The sequence below is a fragment of the Corapipo altera genome, unplaced genomic scaffold (genome assembly GCF_003945725.1).
Source record: "Corapipo altera isolate COAL_440 unplaced genomic scaffold, ASM394572v1 48b, whole genome shotgun sequence".
NCBI classification, from domain to species: Eukaryota; Metazoa; Chordata; class Aves; order Passeriformes; family Pipridae; genus Corapipo; species Corapipo altera.
Window position 1 is genome coordinate 14,536,121 of NW_020884884.1, and position 23,356 is coordinate 14,559,476.

The 23,356-nt window shown below is 43.5% G+C and overlaps 1 protein-coding gene across 2 annotated transcripts; it reads right to left on the reverse strand.

Annotated features, from left to right (window-relative positions):
• Positions 1–691: 691 nt before the first annotated feature.
• On the reverse strand, positions 692–19,138 carry RSPH9 (radial spoke head 9 homolog). Of its 2 annotated transcripts, none has more exons than XM_027641549.1 (5): positions 18,902–19,138; positions 18,573–18,735; positions 17,867–17,996; positions 17,225–17,371; positions 692–956 (listed from the first exon to the last, which is right to left on the reverse strand). In XM_027641549.1, the coding sequence occupies exons 1-5, from the start codon at positions 19,126–19,128 to the stop codon at positions 796–798; spliced, it is 828 nt and encodes a 275-aa protein (XP_027497350.1). In that variant the 5' UTR covers positions 19,129–19,138; the 3' UTR covers positions 692–795. The 2 variants fall into 2 exon arrangements, with proteins under 2 accessions (XP_027497350.1, XP_027497351.1); XM_027641550.1 differs by lacking the exon at positions 692–956 and adding an exon at positions 14,671–14,768.
• Positions 19,139–23,356: the final 4,218 nt, after the last annotated feature.

The following is a 23,356-nucleotide window of genomic DNA, read 5'->3' on the forward strand; positions in this document are numbered from 1 at the left end:
GTTGATAGATGTGCCTTATTGTCCATCTTGTAATAAAAGGTGGCACCGTTTCTCTCCCTGTATAGTACACATATGCACCTTCCACCTACTGTCCACTGCTGCTTATGGGCCTGGTATGAAAGGCTCATTAAATTTATCAGGGTCATTATTGATTTGGTTCCATTTCTTCAGTATTTTTCTGGGGGCTACAAAACACATCTTGGGGATGGTCCTGAGCAGGGCTAAGGGTTGGACTCAATGATCCTTGTGGGTCACTTCCAACTAAGCATATTCTGTGATTCCATGACCCCTCTAATTTTGGTGAAACCTAACATCTGAAAAACTAAATACTGTCCTCTCTTGGATATGCCTTTCCAGAGTTCAGGGTTTAGTACAGATCCCTTACAGTATCTGTCTGCTTTCTACTCTGACTCCAATTCTGTTTTTGTCATTCGTGGGTGACAGCAGGTATTCGTTCATGTTGTCTCCAAATTAGTTCTTGTGTAAACAAGGTGTCTTTGTAATCAGACAGATGGCCTAGTTTTGATTTCTGACCTAGAGCTTCACCTGTTATGGAAGAAAATGCCATTTGTTACTATCTAAAGGATCTGCAGTGACACATTACAGGGAATCCAATCTGGATTGGATTCAGTGAAGTCCCAACAAAAGAATCAGGGCCAGAGTCCAGGTACAAAAGAATCTTGCTCAAAGAGCAGAGGTTTCACACATTTATTAGAACAAGCAGTAAACAAAAATCTCCTAACAATAAAATCAAAATGTTCTTTAGTTCTTGAGTCCTTGTGGCAGACAGGGGAGTCACAGCATGAAGGGCAGATCCACGTTCTTCTCACCAGTGCCAAAGTAGATGTAGCCATATTGCTTGGTCATTGGGACATGGTAGAACGTCAGTCCCAGCCACAGCAGGCTCCGCAGCACGACCACAGCACCTCCCTTCTCTAACTGGACACTCCAGGAGCCTGTGCGAGAAGATGTGCAAGTGAATCACTGGGCAAGAGAAAGAGGCAGCGTTCCTGGAACAAGCTATCCCTAAGCTGAAAGAAGGACTGCCATGGGTTCTGCTTGACCAGTTAACAGTGCACGAGGCTGCACTGGCGTTTCTGACACCTGAAAAGAGGGAAGTCAGGGAGACCAGCAACCTCGATGCTCTTTTTTTCTTTTGTCACTTCAGCACTACAGGCTGCCCTTGTTTCCAGATGTCTGTGTCTCAGTTCACATAGTAGCATATTTCCATGGCTATGATGGTAATGTCATATGCGTCACAGGAAGGGACCCCTTGAGCTCCAGACTTGTATAGTTGATCCCCAGGAGAGGCTCCAGCTATTCTTGGCTGTTTCTGAGTGGGCAGCAGTTACTCTAACAAGCTCTGCCACCTACTTGGTCTAGCTAATAGCTATAGAGAGCCAAGATTAGCTATAGCAATCCTACATAGGTATGAAATTTGTCCTTAAAATAAACTTTTAGCATTAGTAGTAGGGAGAGGTGCTTTCCTGATATAGTGACTGGGAAAGAGGGAGAAAGTGAAAAGCAGGGTATTTCCTATCTCTGAGAAATTTACGGAAAAGTTTGATTCTCTTCAGTCTTTCTTGGCTCCACCATTGAAGAGGATGTGCGTGGTAGGGGCAAAGGGATTAGTTTCCACATTAGTTTTGCTTTGTCTCTGCAGAGGAGGTTCAGAGCCAGTGTGAAAATGCAGTTTCTTCTGGATACAAGGAGCTCTGAGCCACTGAGTATTTATTTTGCATCTGACATGACAGCCTGGGAACTATGCCAGAGGGGAGGGGGATGAAGAATCGGCTTGGATTCAATGCTGGAGGGCTAGGAGCTTCCAAGAGAAGAAAATACCAGCTTCAGCACCAAATCGGTAGTGCCTAGAGGCTACAATATAGGGAAGAAGGTTCCTGCTGAATCTCCATTTAAAAGAAAAAGGAGCACGCCCAAATTTTTTAAAAAATTGCAGTTGGAGCTGTCAGGCTACTACTGGCCTGGAGTCAGGCAGTCAGCCTATCTGCACCCAAAGCCAAAATCTGCCAATTCCAGAGTAAGCAGAAAGCCCATAATGTGCCGGGCCAGTTAGGCGATATTCATCCTTGTAGATAATTTTAGGCTCATCAATTTGTGCTATGACTCATGCTTACTCACGTCATGGTTAACCTGGGGAAGGACTTCTGTGATTGCTGTCAGCTGCCAGTTCTCCCCTTCCCACTCACTTGTGACTCTTGGCCAATTTTAGTCACATCTGACAAAGGGCTGAAAGGCTTTAACACCGCAAGTTCCTACAACAGGTCTCCCCCAGGAGGTCCAATGGTTGACTGCAGCTCCTGAAGCTATTTGTTTGGTCTGCCAGCAAGGAAGCACAGGCTGTTAGGCTTGCCTGGCAGCCACAAGGCAGCAGCTAGCTGGGCAATCTATGTTTGTGTAGTGTTGGGCTCTTGCATACTTGCTTGTGGTACATGTAGTCTCTTACACAGTTCATGGCAAACTACAGTAGTTGAGGGCTTGAGGGAAGAAGTTGAGTGGAAATGTTTACATGGTAGCTGCAGAATCAGAAAGGAGTAACACAATTCAAAGCACTGTAATAGCAGGTCTTGTGATTTGTGCTGCTCACCTGTTACTCTGTCTTCTCTTTTCTTTGTATTTGTGTACTTTTCAAAAGTTTCTTGGACCATTGTTTCCCATGTCTCCTTCAGGAGGAAGTTCCACAGATTTGTTATACTATAATATACCCAAGTCCTGTGTCATCTTTTATGTTACCTCTCAAAGTACCCTCTTCAGTCATGTGCAAACACGGAACTCAGTGAAGAGCAAGAATGCCTACCTCCTTTCTGACAGACTGACTCTAGCTGCCAGACAGAAGTACAGAAGAGACTTTCACAGTCTTTTGACTCAGGAGAGTTCTGCTCTGGGGAACTCACTCACTCACTCCACTCCACGTTTCCACTAAAGACAAACAGCTAGGATCCCAGTAAAGCAGAGCACTACTTGATATGGGAGGGTCAATACAGGTGTGTGCCATCTTTCAACATTACTTGCACTGTGACATTCTTTGAGCAGGTCCTAGTTAAAACACAAGCTGTCTTCACAAGCAATGGTTTCACATACAAGGCAACCCGAATCTCCCATCCAGTCTCTCCAGTGCCACACAAACTAGTCTGGATCTTTTTCATACCTGGAGTAAAAATACATATTATGGTTCAGCCGCTGGGATTACAAATTCTGATTGAATGGGTCTCCAACAAAATCTGCATGTTCTTGAGAAACTTCACCACTTGGATAGCATGGAAACCCAAATGAAGAATACTTCACTACAAGACATTATCCAGTGACTGAAGCACTAACAGCCATCTACTGTCAAAAGGACAAGCTTTCAGTTTCTTGAACCTTGTTTCTAGAAGTTTTCAGCATTTGCCAGTGGTAGTAGCATGACTGTGTATAGAGGTATTTAGTAACAAGTGGCAAGCAAATAGGTCTAAATGTAATAGTGACCAATAACTTTCTCAATTTCTCCTTTGAATTGACTTTGCTCCCAGTACAGGATTCTCGCAGCTTGAACTTGGAGAAATGATCTGCAAGCCCTTTATCTAAATACTGGTAGTTCTTGCTGCAGGTTAGTTTGCAGGAAAGGGGAGGATGACACACTGTAAACTTTGGGAAAAGTTTCTCCGACAACAAGATAATGGAATGAGGAACTCTCATTGTCTTTGATTTAGGACCAGTCCTCTGAGAAGCAAGTCTGTCAAGAATAGGACTGTGCCTTGCCTTGCTAGGTGGTGAAGGCCTTCAGGGATTATCTAATTTGCTAATGCCTCCCAACATACCGGAAGCATCCAACAGCCTGTGTACATGTATATGTATATGTATATATATGTTCATGTACACACATGAACCCTGTGCTCCAAAGTATTTATGAAGAACAGAAAGAGATGCCTGGAGCATGACAAATGGGAAAGGTGAGAGGGTAAACAGGGATATTAATGCTCTTAGAATTATATCTAGATTCAAACATCTTTTTGTTGGACAAGTTCACAGAGGGGATAGAGTAAATCAAGTTCAACATGATTAAATTCCCATATCTGTGCTCTGAGGCAGTAGAGTACATGGATCCATGATTTTCTCAGAGCACTTACCCAGTGACACACAGGCTTATCAATCTCAGTGGAATATTCATCAGCAGTTAACTCTGCTGATCAAAGGAACTTCCCATGCACCTTCACACCTGGCAGAAATGGACAGATGTAATTGAAGACACCTCCATTCACTTTCGTTCTAGATCTCTGATGGCTGTCATGTGCAGCTGCTGTATTTCCCCAGCATCTGTCCAAGCTGCAAACTCTCAAAGGGCTCATATTTGTCATTTCATAAATGTGAGACCTTTGGGGAATATTATTATTGTTAAACTTTCTAGGTCTTTTCTGGCCCTTCATTCTGCATCTAATTCTACGCAAATATGGACAATAAAGTTTTGCTGATGCTGCATAGGTCTTTCTGTGAAATGAGGACCTGAACAAAGCAAGCAGGTTACTTAAGGCCAGTTCCAACTGGACTGGCACAACAAAGGTTGAGAACAGGAAAAGATTACAAGAAACTGCTGCAAACTGTAATGTCATTTTCACTCAGTTCCTGTTTTCAGCCAGAATGATCATTAGTCCTAGAGCTGCTCTTTATTCTGCAGAGCAAAAGAGTAGCAGCAGTGCCACCTTCCACCTTTTACTAACCAGATCATTGGGGACGTTTTTCTAACCCAGTTATCAAAGATGATTTATTCAACGTACTTTTTCTAAACTGGATTTTGCAACGCACAAAACCCATTCAGAAACTGCATTTGATACAAAATGCTGGTGTGTCTTCTTAGAAGACATCACATTAAAGTTCTGGAACTTACCTGGATTCTTCGGTCCTTTTCTTTAAAGGAAGAAATTATAGCCTGTTGTCTCCATACTTTTTTTTCCCCCCATACCTCACCATATTACCTGTATTTGAGGAAATGGTGCAGAAAACAAAATTTGAACTCGTGAGACATGGAGAAAGTTATTCTCTTGGAAAGATCCAAAGCAGTTGTATTCTCTCCATCACAGCTCAAATCTCACAATATTCAAACAAGATGCTTTTTCAGGCCCACCTTTCTTGTAGGAGTTTGAAATATAGATGTCATAAATCACTCTAAAAGCACTTTAATCACTACCTAATGAACAATATGAAATAATGGCTCAAAATGAATATACCTTCTTTCTCCTTCAAGAGAAAGTCTTAAAAATGCATTTAATAATACAATATAAAAAGAGATGAGGAGAATTATAAAAATTAAATGCTAGGTTTATCCTTCTTTTTTTCTTTCTCTTTTTTTTTAAACTTCCCTGCTATCGCAAATAGTTCTTGGAGTAAAATCATTGCATAGGTAGCTGTAGGTCCATATTACTATAAAAATGCAGAAGTAGGTTGCTGGGTTCAAATCCCTTCTAACATTGGCTGAGAATATCCCATGGCAGTCCCTATGTCAGACAATATGTCTCTTACTAGGAGGCTGGGAAGCTCAAAGCATCAATCTGTAAGGTACACCAATACTCCTAGATAAAAGTTGTCTAGAAAAAAAGATTTTAAAGCTCTGTTATTTGCATTGGAGGGAATACAACTAGAACTAGAAGCCAGCAAGTAAAATCTCAATTTCCTAGAGTTAAGTACTGATTTTAACTTTTATCTACGTGTGAGCTGTAGCCTGTGCTGCCCCTAAATCAGGCAGCAGAGTTAACTCATCATGCAAAGCTCAGTGAGGTGCAGGGAACTGGAGGTCATTGCTCTCACGCTAGAGATTTCTACCAGTAACTGCTCTGGTGAGTTTCCCAATCTTCAAAATACATTTTTTTAAAAGAGCAAGTTAATTCTTAAGCTGCACCCAGCAAACCTAAGAAAGCCAAGCACTGTCTGTGCTGAAACTATTGCCTGTTGCTGCTCCAGAAGGGAAGGGAGGGAGCTGCTGTGTGGGAGGAAAGAGCATGGGAAAAGCATTTGCTGGATGAAGATCTGGAGCTTCCTATTCCCTGTTTGGACCAGGCTGCAGCCTCCACCCCTCCCAACACAGGCAGGAATTCTGAGGAGTTCCTTACATCTTTCCCAAACAAGAAAGTACTTTGAAGATCCTGATGCTCACCCAGTGTTAAACCACTGCCTTTTTATGGCCCTTCAACAGCTGCCAGGACACCAGGGCTGAATTTCAAAAGTCAACCTCCTCAGCTGCTTCTTCCTTTCCAGTCGCTAATAGAAATCCATGCCTCATCGTCCATGTCTGCCTCAGCTATGGGCTGAATCTTATAATCCACAGAGGCAACAGAGTGCATGAGACATGAGCTTTTAAACAAAATCCATTTAGGAGGGCTGTTTGCAGAAGAACTTTCCTGCCGTAACTGGTCCACTTTCAGTGTGACCTCTTATAACGCTGCTTTGGAGGTGATTCAGCAATGCCTCATTTTAGTGCAAGCTTGAGAAGAAACAGCCTTAAGAGCTAGACAGCCTGATAGAGAGGCTCCACATCACAAAAGCTCACAGAGGGTCATAAAAGTGACATTATCAATTCCTCTTCAAAGGAGTAAAAGTCTCAAGGGAAAAGCAGCTACAGCGTGGTTGCACTTACTGTTAACACAATATGCTGCCACAAGAGCAAGTTACAAGGTATGTTCCTGCAGTTAGTCCTGAGAGAGAGTCAAGTACGGAGTTATAGGACAAATATTAACACCCAGAGAAGGACATAACCATTTCACTCTGCAAAAGCAGCTCCTCTTGGCTGTGTGACTCCAAGCACTTAGCTCTGACAAAGCCTCACTACACCCATAGGATTTAGCTTCCATTTCACTTCAGCATAAAATCCTAAACTGGGAAGAGCTTCCTACTTCTAATTTGCTGTCTGTAGCAAACAAAGACAAATTGCAAAGCAGAGCAGCTGTGAGAAAAGGTCACCGTGGTTTGGCTCTCAACAAATTGTGCCACACGGACGTTTCGTGCACAGCCTATCAGCCATAAGGACACATCCAAACACTCTTATGTGGGGCCCAAACTCCTTCATGCCACTTACTGGCTGCAAACTAAATCTCCTTCATTTGCTTGACACACCACCTGCACCCCATATGTTAACACTGCTGTCAATATTTCCAATTCCCCGTATAACTATTTAATAATAATTAAATAAAAACACAGACTGGTTGCAGGTTCAGTACTATTTTTAAAAGCCTCCAGTGCCAGAAAAGCACAGCTTACAAACAGTCAAATGCTGCCAAGTGGCTCTTGCGTGGTCCTAATGCCTGCCGTGTCCTTGACACACAAATACAACCATTCCCAAACCTCAAAGTAAAATGATCTTACTTCAGAGGCTTTTCCTCTCCATTATTCTCTCCCACTGGGAACGTGTCTGCAGTAGAAATGATTAAGACTGGCCTGGACCTGCCATTTATACATGAAGAACCCGTTTCCTGCTGACAAGGAAGACTAGAGATTGCAGTGCTGTCCTAGATGCACAGCATTCAGGTACCTCCAAGTACTGGGTGAAATTCAGGCCATTCTTAGAAATCTGACAACAGTGCTGCTTAATCCAATTGAAGCAGCCTCTGCCCTCAAACCCTTATTCCCGCCCTCATCACTCTTCCATCACAGAGACCACAAAAGTGTTTATTTACTGCTCAGTGAGCCAGGTCAGTGAAATGATCTGACTAAAAAATATATTAGACAAAAATAATGTTTTTCCAGCTGGAATCTGGCTGCACAGCTAGCAATGCCAACACAAAAGAAGGGACAATACACAGATATAAATGAGCAGCAGAGGATGTGAAGGACTGAAAAAGCTAGCACAGAATACACATCAAATTACAGCCTCTCTTATAGCCCTGTTAGTTTGCCCCTTAGTCCTAAATCCACCTGATAAAACAAAAGAAAAAAAAAATATTCTAATTAAGAAAAAGATGCAGGCTGCACAGAAAGCATCCAGAACAAAGATTTGGAATGGGGCTATGCACTGGAGGAAACAGCAAGACAATAAGCAATCAAAACTTATAAGGAGTAGGAAAAACTGATTAAAATCCCTGCTATTTGTATTCTGACAACTACAGTACAGATCATTGTGTCTTGGGTCTTCTGTAGTAAATTTAGAAATTGCTCAGTGGCAAATCACCCTCCTTCCAAAGCAAGTTTATGCTGGATCTCATCACACTCCATATTTCTTGTTCAGCTGGTCGCTGTGGAAACGTTTTTGGAGCGTGCCAGGAGTCACGTAGCATCTACCTGGGGAGCCCCTGCATTAATCCGTCACCTTCGTGGGCTTCTCTGAGCCCATTGGCTGGTAAGAAGAAAAAGGAGTCTCTCGCCCCTCCCTGCTCCAAATGAAAGACGCTTCCTCTAAATCTTGCTACAGGATTTCAGGCTCAATTCAGCTTCTTTGGGGCTTTTGTCACCAAACAAATGTGATGTCTTTGAAAGAAAGATTAACAGTTTGATGAAAGGTTGCAATGGACAGCTTTGTTCTAGCCTGCTTCCCCCTAGAGCTTTCGGTCACTGTCACTTTCTTACCCACAGGAGAATATCTGTCTGACTCTCAGAAGAGATTATGGCCACCTTGTAAGATTTTTCCTTTCCTGGTAACAAAGCACTGGCCACTTTGAGGAGGTGATAATGATGAACAGGGGCTGGATTAGGGGCAAAGAACCTCACATTGATCTCTGAATTCTGAGAGAACACAAAGCAGTCGATGCTGGTATTCAAAACCCACTGAATGCTTAGAGCACATCCAATTTGCTCTCCTGCAGGAGGGGCAAGGCCACAAACCCTGTCAGTCCCCCAGTCATACTTCCTACCTCATCATCAAATTAGCAGGGCTAGTTAAAAGAGCTTAAGATGAGGAACAGATGGCATGGATTACAAACTGTTGATGTTTTCCTGCTAAACTAGGTATGAATTCTGGACCAAATTACTCAAAGAGTTTACAGTTTTCTGAGAAGACTGTCCCATGGAGCATATCCACACAGCACAGTGCAGTGTTGATACTCAAGCTAATTCTGAACGCTAAAGATGGCTGAGCATCTTTCAATGCCTGGGATAGCCTAGCCATCTCTGCACAGCACAACTGCTTTACAAATATACCCACAGATAAATTGTCCCTTGTCCTTCTCCCTCCACACACAGCCATGCACCCCTTCAGTGTGCACAATTTCCATCCATATGATATTTGTGTACAGTGAAACAAGACAATGCCCATTGACTTCCTCCTTGCAAGAGCTCCATGGCCAAAGGAGCAGCAAACAGCAAAGCAAAACTGTATTTAGGGCTGGCACCAATGCCAACGGCTGCGCAGGCAGGAGCTGCCACTCATTACGTGGAGCCCCTTCAGAGACTGATCGCTCCTAGGAAAAGCTGACCTCGTTTTGACTTCAGTGACACACAGCATGTCCTAGGATTTCCCCCACAAGTAATTTTTCATCGTTCCCTAGAGAAAGGGTTAGGCCAAGGCTGACTGATGTGGTGATAAAACTACAGCTTCTGGTTCTATAAGGCTTTACCAGCATTTCCCAGCAGTTCAGCAAGAAGTTCATCTCCTTTTCATATCCAGCGAACCAGGAGCTGAAATGGAGACAGGGTGGGTCATGATTTCTTTCACTGAGGGGAAAAGAAACTTTAAATACAATCCCTGGATAGTAGCTATGAAGTCTTTGCTTCTGTCCTCATTCTTTCGCTAGAGCAGTCAGGAGGGCAAAGGACTCCACCACAGCTCTCAGTTGATGGGCAGCCCTGCTCCAGTATAAACTCATCCAAGATCTCTGATTAAACAAGACCCCTGAGGTGATATAGATCTAGGACCCAAAAGCAGTGAATGCACTGCTTTATTAACCATAGATACAAAGCCCAAGGAAAACAGTCTCCTTTCCAGAAATCAAGATAGTCAAAAGCTATAATACTGACTGGTTCTGGAGTCCTCCTACTGTGCTCCCACATGAGAGGTTCCAATCTGATCTTGAACTCCTGAGCTGGCAGCACCCCAGCTTGTGGGAGTGACATATTGTCTTGTTCCCAGATAACTCTCTTGGGTCACTGCAGCAATGGCTTTAACGGCCTCTAAAGCTTCCCAGTCCACACATCACTAGCAAAAATGAAGAGTGCCTCTACTTTTGAAGGATGTAGGGGACACAATTATGTATTTGTGTATGTCCATTGCATGCTTATGATCGCTAATGATAATAAGAAAGCTATTGAAAAACCCAGTGACAGCTCCAGAATTTGCCTTAGTTTGGAAGGGAGAGAGTATCTTCTCTATACCTGCAGTTCAGGAGGTCAGTATATCATACACAGTCCAGAAACTCAGGCCATACCTTCTCGATTTGATGCTGCTCTTGGTGCTTTTCTTTCTGTTTTACTTTTCTGTGGTTTCCTTTCTGTGCTCACTGACATTGCTGGCACCATAGTGCACCCTGCTGGAAGACAGCAGCTAGAGCCATCCTGAAATTTCTGGGGATGGCCGACTTCAGTTTTAACAGAGAACTTCAGGTACCAATGCTTTTACTAATAACCCACTGGGCCAGCTTCTGGGTTCAGTTTTCAGATCTGAAATTCGACTGTTTTCATGCACACTAATCTGTTCTACTCCTTCTCTAACACTGTTCTAAGGCTTGTTTGTCAAAACCACTTGTCAGGTAACTCCACGGGATACTGTAGTTCAGTTTCACACATAAACCAAGCCTTAGGATAAATCCAACAAGGAATAAGGATAGCTGTGAGCCATGCTAGATATTTCAGTCTACATTTTGGCTACCTGTTTTTATCCTTACGAACATGAAGCACTGCCCTCTCATTTATTACGAGTCTTTTAGTTTGGATTTCAGTGAGACAGCTTGAAAAGCCTTGTCCCCGTGTGGCTCTTGGCAGGCTAAGAAGTAAAGTGCTCTTGCTCTCGGCTTTCACAGAGCTGGGGAGGTGCTGCTTATTGTTAAGCAATGAAAGGGGAGGGCTCAGGTCACATCTGTGAAATGTTAGCAGAGAAGGGAGGCTGGGTGAAAGTAGGTGGCCAGCACAGCATAGCACTTTGCTGGATTTTGCAAGGCCACTGGGGAGATAGGCAGCCATTTGTCTTACAGCCCTGATAACGGGCCCTTGCGCTCTGCTGGCGGGCTGGGGCTGTAAATACCTCTGCAGACACAGGCTCTTCAAATGGCTGGAGTCCGAGGCTGATAGGGGATTAATAGCCTTGAAGGCCGGGGAGGGGAGGAAGGGGGGAGGGCCAAAAGGGAGTTAAATAGGTGTGTTAATGCATGGAGATAAAGCAGGTTTGTGCCTCCTGGTCTTGTTCTTTCCTGCACCCGGGCTTTTGGGACAGCCAAGTGGGGCTACCAAAATGGCCCTTGAGAGTGTCCACAGAAACTATCTCCCACTTAGAAATGCAACCCCTCTATCTTCAAGGGCACATTAAGCACCAGCTTTTGCTAAACCGATAAAGAGTGTGCCAATGAAGCTTAGAGGACAGGAGGTTAGCGTTCTAACCCACACTACTGTTCAGCGAGTTTACAGAAAGGCTAGTGCCCAAAGTATTCAGCCAAAGAAATGGCCACAGATCCCTTTGTCTGTAATGCTGTATAAGGAATGCTCCAAAACCACTGTACTTTCAGATGAAGAAATAGAGCTACAGACCAAGTGGCTGTCACTTCCTCCACAGTCAAAATGCTAAAGGAGTTGAAATTATCTTCTGTCTAGGCACTTTTCCTCTACTTTAATCTTAAACAGCAAGTAGACAAGACTCACTGTGATGCATCCTGCCACTCTATACCCATTTAGATTGATGCTATAAAATTTCTCCTGGCATTAGAGTCAGCAATTACATCTGAGAGGTCTCAGCTCCCCAGATTATCGTTCACAATTGACAGCAGCAAATCGGGAATCTTTTTAGTCCTCTTTTGAGCCCTCATGAATCATAATTCAGAAAGCAAGCCAGTTGATTTGCACTTACAGTCACTGTTTCAGGAATCCATTGTCACCTTTGTGTTATTGTCACTGACAATGAAGAAGCCCAAGCTAAACATCACCCTCCATGGTTGTCATCAAGTTTATGGCCGGGCATACCAGGAATCTGGACTCCTACATACCACTGCCCGTTAAACTGAACTCAGTTGCTCGGGTCTGGGACTATCAACTTGTATTTGCATTTGGATGAAACACCTTTTCCAGGAAGATATCCAGCATGATGTTAAGCTACCAAGAGACAGAGGCACATCCATTACTCTTGCTAGCTCGTAATAATTTCATTGTTCATTTTAGTTTTTCTGGCTATAATATTTAGCTGCTGATCCCTGTTATGCCTTTCGCTGCTATAATAAATAGATCTTCAGTACCTAATACTTAAACTCCACAGAGTATTTACACAGTGTAATGCAGCCATTCTCATGGTCTTTTCCACAAGATAAACAGATTGAACTGTTTATGTCTCTCACCAGCCCTTGAATCTTTTCTGCAACTCTCCAATTTTGCAATGTGCAGTAATCCAATCCTGATTCCACTAACAGTATATGCAAAAATACAGTCACCTCCCTGTTCCTATTTGCTACGCCCTTGTTTATGTATCTGCAGATCAAATGTTTCAGGATCAGACTGGGACCTGCTGTTCAGTGGGATGTGCCTGGATTTGTTTTCAGAGCTACAGCTTCCAGAATACAAATCTAAAAGTCTGGCTTCTAATCCTTACTTGTAGATATGTGACTTTGCAGGTAGCTACATCAAAATGTACTGTATTTAAGTAAGCCGAGTCTTCCAGATCTCTGTATCTATCCTGCCCTTGTCATTCTTTGTCTCTCCACCAATCCTTTACTTCTAGATCATTTATAAGTAAGTTGAAGAATATCAGTACTAGCACTGGTCACAGCTGAAGCCCCTTCTGACCCCTTCCAGAAATACATCCATTTGGCAATTTCTGTATCTCAACTACTAATGAAGATTAAGTTTAGGGGGGAAATTCTGCAATGCTGGGATTTATTAAAGGTTAGTATGCCCCAAGTCTCCTGAGATAATGATTTCAGAAGTAACTTATTTGACTGCCATTTGAATTCTTTTGACTCACAGACAAGGTTGTTTAACTCTTCCCTCTCTTAGCAAACAGTCTGAAAGCTGTCTGAAAGAGTATTTTATTGTCTTTGTTTAATGTGAGTCCATATTCTTTCCAAAAACAAACCAGAAAAAAATATTGAGCACTGCTGCCCTTGCACATTCTTACCAGCCTTTTTACCATCACCATTTAGTGACAGTTTCCAATAGCATTACTATGCTTTCTTTTCTTCTCAATATAGTTGAAATAAATCTGCCTTACCGTTGTCATGGACTACTCCAGGTTATTCTGGCTCCCTTTGTCATTTTCTACTCATTATAAATTCCAATTTATATAAGTCATTAATTGTTCCAAACTTTCTGCATTTCCTTTTATGTGTCTTTTTAAATTCTAATTTCTGCTCCTATTCCACAAGTGAACTGTGGTAGGCTTTCAGCCAAAAGCAGCTATTTATTGACTGGGAGCCATGACTTTTGAAGAAAGTCTTCTCATATAAAACCTAATTCTACTCATATCTTTTCCTATCTAGACATACCTCCCCACCCACATCAGTTTGTCAGTTTTTAACAGTGTCCTGTCGGTGTCCCTTCTCTCCATATCAAAGTGATCTGAGTCAGTAATCTGTAACAAACCCCCAGAGTCAAGTTAGTGCTTTTCTGAACTGTAGTTTGAAAGCGCCAAAGAACTGCATTCTCCACCCCTGTCTCACATCCTCCCAAGCTTTCCACTTTACACCAGTGCCTTAGGCTTTCTGTCGCCCCCTTTCTTTACCCTTGCAGAGTGGAGCACAGTCTGGACTGATACCACGGTCACAGTAAAATCAACCTTCACCCTCTATTTTCACTTTCCCCGTCATATCAATGCCTGACAAGTGACTATTATTTCATATCTCTACAACATTAGATCAAGTGAAAATGCTGTAGGCATGCTAGGAATTATTGCTATTTGCTTTGCCATTCCATTATCTATAAGCATATGTAAAACTGCCACAACCCTAGTTCCTGAAATAGTAAGTTTAGGGTTCCAAACTGCATGCAGCAGAAAGGACCACGCTGGCAGTGTGCCAGCAGCTGAAAGGCCACATCTAATTGTGCATAAAGTTGAGCAGATTGTCTGCTTAGACCAGAGCAAACAAGCTTATCTTTAATGCAGACATATGGCCAGCAAAACCTACAGATCCCAGCATGCAATGTTCTGGCCAGCTGGCCACTTGGATCAGAATAAAGCTTTACATGATCTAATACTGCAGTGTCAGAAGATCAGCACTGCAACCCCTCCATGTTCATGCTTTTGAGGCAAGACACTTTTCCCTACAATCATTTTTAAAAATGTATTTTTTTAATAAAAGCTCAGTCACACAGTCACTTGTCTGTGGAAGCTGAGACATCAAGAATAAACAGACAGACCCACAGAATGATTAAAGGAGGAGCATCGATATGTTCCGAACTCTTAAAAGTGCACAGATAACCTCATAGATAGACACACAGACAGAATTTGGAACCTGCAAACACCACAGATATCACTGGCAAAGATAAGGATGGCAGACAGTTTTGTTACAAAACTCCAGGTTTTCCAATTTTGCACTAAACTCTGCTTTTACCATTGTTGCCTTTATTCAATCCACTTTTAACTTCCTTTCTTCCCACCTCTCAGCTGTCATATAAAACGTTCTTTCTGCCTCCAACTTTCCATTCTGTAAGACACCTCTGCTCTCCTATAATGACACACCATACATTTTATGACAGTTACCCCCTTGACAGCCATCACAGATGCTAAGTCTCCAATTAATAGAGAAAACTATTCAACAGAATTGTTACTTTTAGACAGGTTAAAATCAGCCCTTAATCTGTCAGTCCTGTTCTTTAGGTCTTTTAGGATGCTAGGGGAATTCTAGCTATTAGAGGCTGGGAGCATCACTCCCATGTTGCGTATCCGCAGTCCACTTCTTGTGTATTTGTTGAGGACAGAGAAAATTCTGGCTTCAGTCACAATTCTAGATGCCATTTGACAATTCCTACTTCTGCTCTGACAGTAACTGCTCAAGAGAGAATCTAACCAGGAAAGGCAAAAAAAACTTCAGGTCAAAATGAGATTTGCCAGAGCTATGAACAACACATCACAAAATAGAAAAAGCACTGTCTGCTTTTTCTGCTCTGTCAGAACCAACATGCACTGTCACAGATGAAGGAAAGTAATCCAAGAATCAGAATCTGAGTGCCTCACAACCAGGAGTGAGTGACTTTGGCAGAGCCATGCTGATAAAATCAGCAGAAAGCCTGTGTCTGCCCACTGTTCTTTCCCCACACACACACACATTTTCACAAGCAACCAGTACTTTTGGGTAACTTGAACGCTTGTTAAAGGAGGGTGAGTTGATCTTTCTTTAGTGTCAGAGCTCCTATCTGCATGTGATAGAGTGCAATTAGAGAGGCTACATGCCTTGCTGTAACAAATTCCTGTCTTATTTCCTTCACCTGACAAGCTCATTCCATCAATTCCCAGTCCAAAAAAGAGCAGGACAGAACAACCAGAGCTGCACTGGCACCATGATGAATCTTTTCCATTAAGAAGCACTCACCTGCACTTGAGCTCAGGTAGTCTCTGAGAGGTAACTTTTTTGGGGGAGACTGAGAGATCTGTGCTAACAGCAACACCCTCCTGGGAAGGGGGCAAAGGTTCCTGCTTACACAGACCTCTCATTGCTGCAGGAAGACAAACGCAGCAATGGCACAGTTGAGCCCTACTTTCTATCTGCCACTGGGTAAAATAAAGCTACAAGGTAAATTTGATTTGAAGACTTCAACAAAACTGCCATTTTCGCATCTAACACACAGCATGTCTCCCTATGACAAGAGAGGGAGAAAATAAAGGAGGGAGCAGAGAGGAGGCAAACAATAGCAACACCTGAACTACTGTACAAAACAGCAGCTAAAATTTTCTTTGGAGATATCTAGGAACTAATCCCCCCCTTGCAATACTCTTTTGAGTCAAAAAGGTCACCTCAATGAGCCAGTGTATGTAAAAATGTGCAGTCTCTCCAGACTACACCTCTGGAAAATGATTGCATCAAGGACACTCCCAGTAAGTTGAATAGTGGTTTAGATTTTAGCAGTTTATGCTCTGTACAGTCAAAAATGTTCAGAATTCAGGCAGAAGCTCACTAGGTTTATTCGCAATTCTTTTTTGCCAAAGGGAAGATTACAAGCAGGGGGGGGAAGTGGGGAAGAGAGAGAGAGGAGGAGAGAGAGTGCCTGAAAACCTATTTACAGTACTGGCAATTCACTGTCCCTCCACTCAGTTCCATCTGGCACAAGTCATCTGCCATCCTATTCTACTACTCCAGGGTAGGAATAAAATAGCAAACCTAAAGTTCTGATTGTGTCCATAGAATCTTCCTAGACAGCAGGATGTACAAGCACTTGGTCCAATCAAAAAAAAAAAGTGCGGCACATCAACAAAAAGCAATTAGAAACAAATAACAAGCCATTCCCATCTCTTCAGGGAAATATTCTACCAGAGGAATCCCTGGAAGAGGCTGTAAATATATTTCATGGTTGTCCAGCAGAACAGTAGAGTTGTGAACTGAAAATACATTCCAGTATGCTATCTTTTTTTCTCCTTCCACAATTTATAGTCCTACCAGAGTACAGACTATTCCACACTCCAGCATTTCTAACATAGTTTATCAAATGAACTTTTGAATGCAGCCTCTCAGAGATACCAGCCTGGTGTTAATGAGAGCCCATTAAGATAAAGAAGAGCAGTGCTGGGTGGGACAGGAGGTGTGAAATACTTCAAACCACATAAATTCCCTGCTATCACAGGTGGCGTTATTTCTCCCCATAGGGATACCAGTTTGCCACAGGCTTTACAGAAGTCAGGAGAGAATATGACATTTAGGCTGAGGGGTTAACTGCTGGTGTGGTCAGACCTGTTGAGAGGATGTGACGGCCCTAGTACACTTACATCTTACTATTGTAAGCAATTAGAATTGCTTAAAATGAGACTTAACTACAATATTTAGTAAAGGATAAAGTTCTTTTACAGATTCACAGAAGCTTCTCCCAAGCATACCACCTCTACAGTAGTCCAAACCAGTAACCTCACTGTTTCCTAGACTACTCAAACTGCCTTCCCTTTTACTGCATCTGTTGATTTTCCTCCCTTTACCTTGTGGGATATCATGCTCCAGAGAATCCAGAAAGTCAGTGGATGGGTCCAGGTTAGCCTTTTCCAGCAGGGTTTTATTCTTCAGGTTAACAGGCTCAGTGAAATGGAAATAGGAACTTAACTTTTTTGCCTCCACCAAAGACAGACCTGCAAAGAGCCATTGGTGACCATTAATGCAGTGAACTAGGGTAACATTCATTATACAGTCAAGTACAACATTGTTTCTCTAATTCCCACAGCATAGGGCAGAATCACAATCTTTCTCCTGTAGACTCTGCAGAAGACTACAGTCTTCTCAGAAAGAGATGTCAGCACTCCCTAATGTTGTGCATTGCGGACCATACTGACTGTAGTCCAGATAAGCAATGGACACCAAATTGCTAAACACTGACACAAACTACAGTTTATGAAGACATATGAAACTACAGGTTTAAAGATCAGAGCCATTACTGATTCTTCTCTCCCCATCCATAGTTGAATCATGCACCTGAACATAAGTGGCACTGGATTCTCTCCTCCCTGTTCATCTTACCCAAGGGAAAAAAAAACTGAAATCAAAACATCAGCTAGAGAAAGTCATCTTAATTTACAGCCTTTGTGATCAAAGTACAGTTGATACTGATAAAGACAATGAGAATTTACCTTCAAAGTGTCTGTTTTCATGCACAGACCCAAGAGGAGTCTTCACAAATGCCCCCCGGGGGACGATACCAACTGCTCTGTCTATCTGTTCTATCGTAGCTATGAGGCGGGCCTCCTCCTTTATCACAGGCTTTAACGAAAAATAGGGAAATTTTAAAGGCAGGAATTTCCTTGTTTTCGTTTCTGAAAATAAACTGGAGGTGACAGTAGAAACCACAATGGACTCATCAGCTTGAAGCCCAATAGCACTAAGAGGAGAACCACAAATCAGATTTTTTTCTCATAAGGTATGACAGAAAATTTGACTAGGGGCAGAGAGTTTAGATTCACCAGAGAGATAAATATCCCTCTCTTGATCCATTCTTTCCTCCCTCACAATTAAGCTACTTACGACTTCTCTATTCATTTATAAAGAATGGTGCCTGCAGTTACCTGCTTCAGAAACTGAAGTGAGAATCTGTACCAATTGTTCATAATAAAGCATAAGAAATATATACTGTTTCTGAGCCCCATATAACTCCGGAAATAACTGAAGAGGTCAATCAAGAAGTTGTTGCTACACAATGACAAAGAAGAGGAAATTGTGTATCTTCTGCCTGACTACAGACTTGGGCTGCTAATTACAACAAGGAGGAGGAGCCACCACCTGTCCAGTGCGAGTGGCTCGACTGTAGACAAGAGTTCGAAAGTGTTTTGCTGTATTTACCTCCTTACCACCTTCAAACAATGTCTCAGCAGCTTGTGGGTTTATCTCAGCGAAGTTGTACTCAAAAGAAGGATCACCCTGAAAGCGGCCCTTCAGCTGCTCGGCCTGCGCAACCATCTCCTTGGTCGCTGGTGTCAGGAGGCTCCAATCCAAGCAGTTCAAGCTGCCAACGACAAGCAGGACGCAGGGCCGAGCCCGTTAAAGAACAGGCCCCTCAGGGCACGGAGAGGCTCCCTCCAGGACGTCCGGACAGCACCCCTCGATTCCCTTATCTCCCCACCGCCCCAAGCCGGCCCCCCTGCCCCAGCTGCCCAGGGCGGCCCCCGCACCTGTAGAGGCGGATGCGGGGCGCGGCGCGGTCGGGGCGCAGCCCCTCGGCGATGTAGTAGGCGCCGCGCACGCCCTGGATGCAGCCCCAGAACCAGACCCGCTCGAAGCGGTAGTTGTGCTGCAGCAGCGGCAGCGATACCCCCAGCGCCGCCCGCTTCTCCGGGCTGAGCCCCGCTCCGCCGCCCGCCACCAGCGCCAGCGCCGCGGGCAGCGACTGCGCCTCCATCGCCGCCCCGTTGCCGGGCGACCGCCCCGGGTCACGGCGAGGAGGCCGAGCGCCGGCTGCGGGTCACGCCGGGCCTCCGCCAACGAGGAGAAAGCAGGCAGCGCCCTGGGAGCCCGCGGGCAGCTGCCTGTGCCGGCCCCGTGCACAGCTAACCCCGCCCGGCAGCCAGAGATGGTGCTGAGCACAATAAGGACGCAGCTAGGGATGGCAGGCTGCGCACGTGTTCCTCAGTTTCAAGAGGCCTAAACCCAAAGCAGAGTCCAAAAAGCAGGAGGGCATACAATTGCATTGCACCTTCACTAGGATACCACATTTTCCTCGTTTCTTACATGAACAACAGGAAAAAAAAAAACCAACCAAAAAACCCCAAAAACCAACCAAACAAAAAAACCCTGCCACCAACAAAAAATTACAAACAAAACAAAACAAAAACTCCTGAAGTTCACTTCTTACCGTGTCATTCTTACAGATCCAGAGGAGGGCTACGAAGTTGATAAGAGGACTGCAGCACCTTCCCAGGAAAGACAGGGACTGTTCAGCCTGGAGAAGAGAAGGTTGCTTGGAGACCTCGTAGCAACCTTCCAGTATTTGAATGGGGTCTACAGGGCAGCCAGAGAGGGACGCTTCATCAGGAACTGCAGTGATGCAACAAGGAGTAATGGGTACAAAGTGAAAGAGAGGAAATTTCGATTAGATAGTAGGAGGACATTTTTTACTGTGAGGGTGGTGAGACACTAAAACAGGTTTCCCAGGGAGGTTGTGGATGCCCTAAAGCTGTCAGTGTTCAAAGCCAGGTTGGATAAGGCCTTGAGCAACCTGGTCTAGTGGGAGGTGTCCCTGCCCATGGCAAGGGGAGTTGGGACTAGATTATCTTTAAGGTCCATTCCAATCCCTTAACATTCTACGATTCTGTGATCTTATCTACTTCATATACATCTATAAATAAATGACTTATTTATAAATGACTGCATTTGGATTGCTCCTTGGCAGCTCCTTTTGCTGAATCACATTCAGACAAACATCCAGGAAACAGCTCCTACCCTAAAAATCTTGCAGTCTGGCTTAACAAAAAATGCAATAAATAAGTAATGAAATTGTGCAGCTGCTTAGACAAATAGAATTTCTTTTTGATGTCTTCAGGAAGTTTAAGCTTTTATATGTGTGTATTATATAAATGAATATGTGCATGCACTTACATTTAAATCCATTGTCAAGTCATAAGTTCTTTCTTTTTCATCAGTTTCCTGTTAACTTCTAAGGAAAACAGTGATCCTGGGACCACGGCCTTTAACAGTTGTCACCTGGGATTTTTTGTCAAGTGAGATGTTTAATGAGCTTTACAGCACACAATCCAACCCATTAGCTTTACTTATGCTGCAGAAAAGGCAACTCAGGTTCCTGGAGGTTAACCACCTCTCTTTGACATGAATCAGGCAGAACATGCAGGAGTGACCACAGACTTTTGCTCCATGCTGTCACCTACCTATCCATACTGTGGTTTGCTCAATGGAATAGGAATTTTCAGGCTTTGTAGACTCATTAATCACTGATTTCTCTAGAACTGTGTGTTAATATTTTGTGTTAGGGCTATGATCTGACCAATAACAGCAGAACTGCAGGCCAAACTCATTTCACATGAGTCAGAGAGGCAACCCAAGAGTATAATGAATTTCTGCCTCTGTCAGCCACAGCTGGATTCAAACCAGATGCTAACAGCTGAGAGGCTCTTTAGCCTGTTATGGATCTTCTAAGCCACCCAGTCTAGTCTTTGCCTGTCCTGACTGAAGATTATCAAAAAGGAGATCTATAGCTTAAGGAAATTCTTCCTAGTTCGGTAAAGTATGGTGGGTAACTGTACTCTGCTTTCCTTTGTCTTGACCCCAATTACTAAACACCGATAAGGATCGAGAAGTAAGTGGTTGCATTATTTAACAAATGAAAGGTCAAAAGCGCTGCTATTGAGTAAGGTCAAAGGTTACCATCACTGTTATTAAACAGTTTGAAAGCAGTTTCTCCCATTCCTCACCATCCCAGGCTCTCAAACAAGGAGCTGCTCAGCAATCGGGCAGTCAGGAGGGAAGAGAGGTACCAGGCATCATTCAGCCAGCTGCTGGCTAGGTGGCTTTTCTTGGACACCTGCTTCAGTGAGGGAAGGAGTCACAGCCCAGCAGCACCCATCAGAGGACTGAGCTCTCCTGCCTCTGCACAGAACACGCACATACCTGTGTGCCAAATAGCTTCAGCTCCTCCCAGCTCTGTTCTTTAGAGCTGGCATCCTTTTGGGTGAGAAATCAAACTTGAGTTCCCTTCCTCTCATCTCAGGCAAGGTACAGAACATCAGAGCAGCATCAGAGTTAAACTACTTGTTTAAGTAAGTTGCTGCTGTGTGCACAGTGACTCCTGTATGTTTGCACAACTTCACAAAACATTTGAAAATACTTTTAGTGATGTAGTAGGAAGTGACCTCATCTTCCTTCATGTTCTTTGGTATACCTTATCTCAAAAGAAAGAAAAATAGCTATCATTCCATGTCACTTCAATTTCTACTGGTACAGATTAAGAAGGCTGTCCTCAAAATACTCTTGCAGGACAACTGTTGCACTGTCCCGGGTTTCCATTGGGCTGACCCTGATCACAGGTTATACTTCTATCCATCATCCACTTTTTCATGTTGTACGGATAATCCGCAGCTGGTTCTGGTGCAGCAAAATACAGATAGGGGTCATTCCTCCCAGGTATGTTGAATATAAAGTCTGATTTTCCTACAAATTATCTCAAAAATTCAGACTGTCTCTGGCTTCAGAAACATTGCAGCTTTGAATCATTTCCCTGCATGTAAGTCATTACTGTATAAGGATAGTAAAAGATAGTAAACAAGAGAGAAAAGTACAGAGTTTTTCTGAATAAGGAAGGAGCGAAAGATGGCTGCTTGTCAGGAGGGGAGGAGACTGTGGAAGACAAACAGCTGAACAAACTTCAAGAACTGCAAAGTGAAACCTTGAGCTATGCTGAGCAAAAAGTAAGGAACTAGAGCCAAGTAATGGTTTAACAGCAACAGAAGGGATCAGGGATGTCCCTACATGATACAGTACAGACACTTTCCTCTCTCTTGGAAATTGTACGAAATATGGAAAAACTTTGGGAATACTTTGAATGCAAACTGTTCAAAGGAAAAGGATGTGGGTCTTTTGGCTTCCCCAGGATCAATGCCATTTTCTCCATTAGTGAGACCTGAGTTAGCTGTGTGCAGTCATGGGGAGACTCGGAGAAGAAGGGGTGAAAGTGCAGTGTGTACCACGGGCTGGACTCCTCCACTTCTGGAATTCAGTCTGGAATAGCATTCTGGGTAACAAGTCAGCAAGAAATCAGGCTAGTAGGTCAGGATGGGAGCAGCTGTGCTAAAATATAGAGGAAATCTGCAGGATGACTGTGACAAGCCTTCCCTGGAGATTCTCTTTGGCATAATCCTGGACAGGCAATATGCCCAAGAAAAGTATTTCTCCTACCCAGCTCAGGAAGAGACAGGCACAAGAGCCAAAGAGCTTTGTCATTTTGTGACATGAAGTTTTCTATGTCTTTAAGGTTTGTTTCATGCCTTTCATCACTTCCCTAATAGCAGCTGTCATCTTGATTGCTCTTGGTGCAGCAGGAAGGTAAAGAGTTTACTGGGGTAAGAAGTACCAATGTGCAGAGTTATATCGTCTTGCCTGGGCATCACATGAGTAGCTGTGATTCTTCTAGCTGGCAGCTGAACACGCATGTCTTGGTTGTTTTTCAGGTACCCAGAGGGGTGTGGTGTAGCATTCTGACCTTGCACACACCATGCTGCCAGAGTGCCTGGGAAAGACAAAACAGAACAGTGAGAAAGTGCTGAGTCAGTGTAGTTCTAGCTGTGATTAGGCTACAGGAGAATTTAATGCATTAGTGTAGGTGTTATCCACATTTCAGGCTGCTCGTTGTCCTAGCGTATTTGAACTAGGATTTAATAGAACAAATAACTAATACAGGGTTTTTCAAACATCCTACAAGGATAGGATAGGCACTGTATAAAAGATTGCTGAATTGTTTCGGTGATTCCTTGGAAGCAGCTTGCTGATGACAATCCCTGGTCTTGATGATCCAGTCAATTTTTAGGACTGACGCTCATCCTATCTCTACAAGCTGCAGGTGCTACAACAAAATGGTGGAAAAGCACGTGTTATAGTACAGGTACCTGAATGATTTAGGC

Bases quoted from the DNA above. Each gene is read 5' to 3' on its own strand.
- RSPH9 (XM_027641549.1), bottom strand. From the start codon at position 19,128: ATGGAGGCGCAGTCGCTGCCCGCGGCGCTGGCGCTGGTGGCGGGCGGC. The intron at 17,372-17,866 runs GTAAATTCTCAT...GGCTCTTTGCAG, and splicing joins TGAAAACAGACACTTTGAAG to GTCTGTCTTTGGTGGAGGCA. The intron at 957-17,224 runs GTAAAGGGAGGA...CTTCTCGCACAG, and splicing joins GGAGCATGATATCCCACAAG to GCTCCTGGAGTGTCCAGTTA.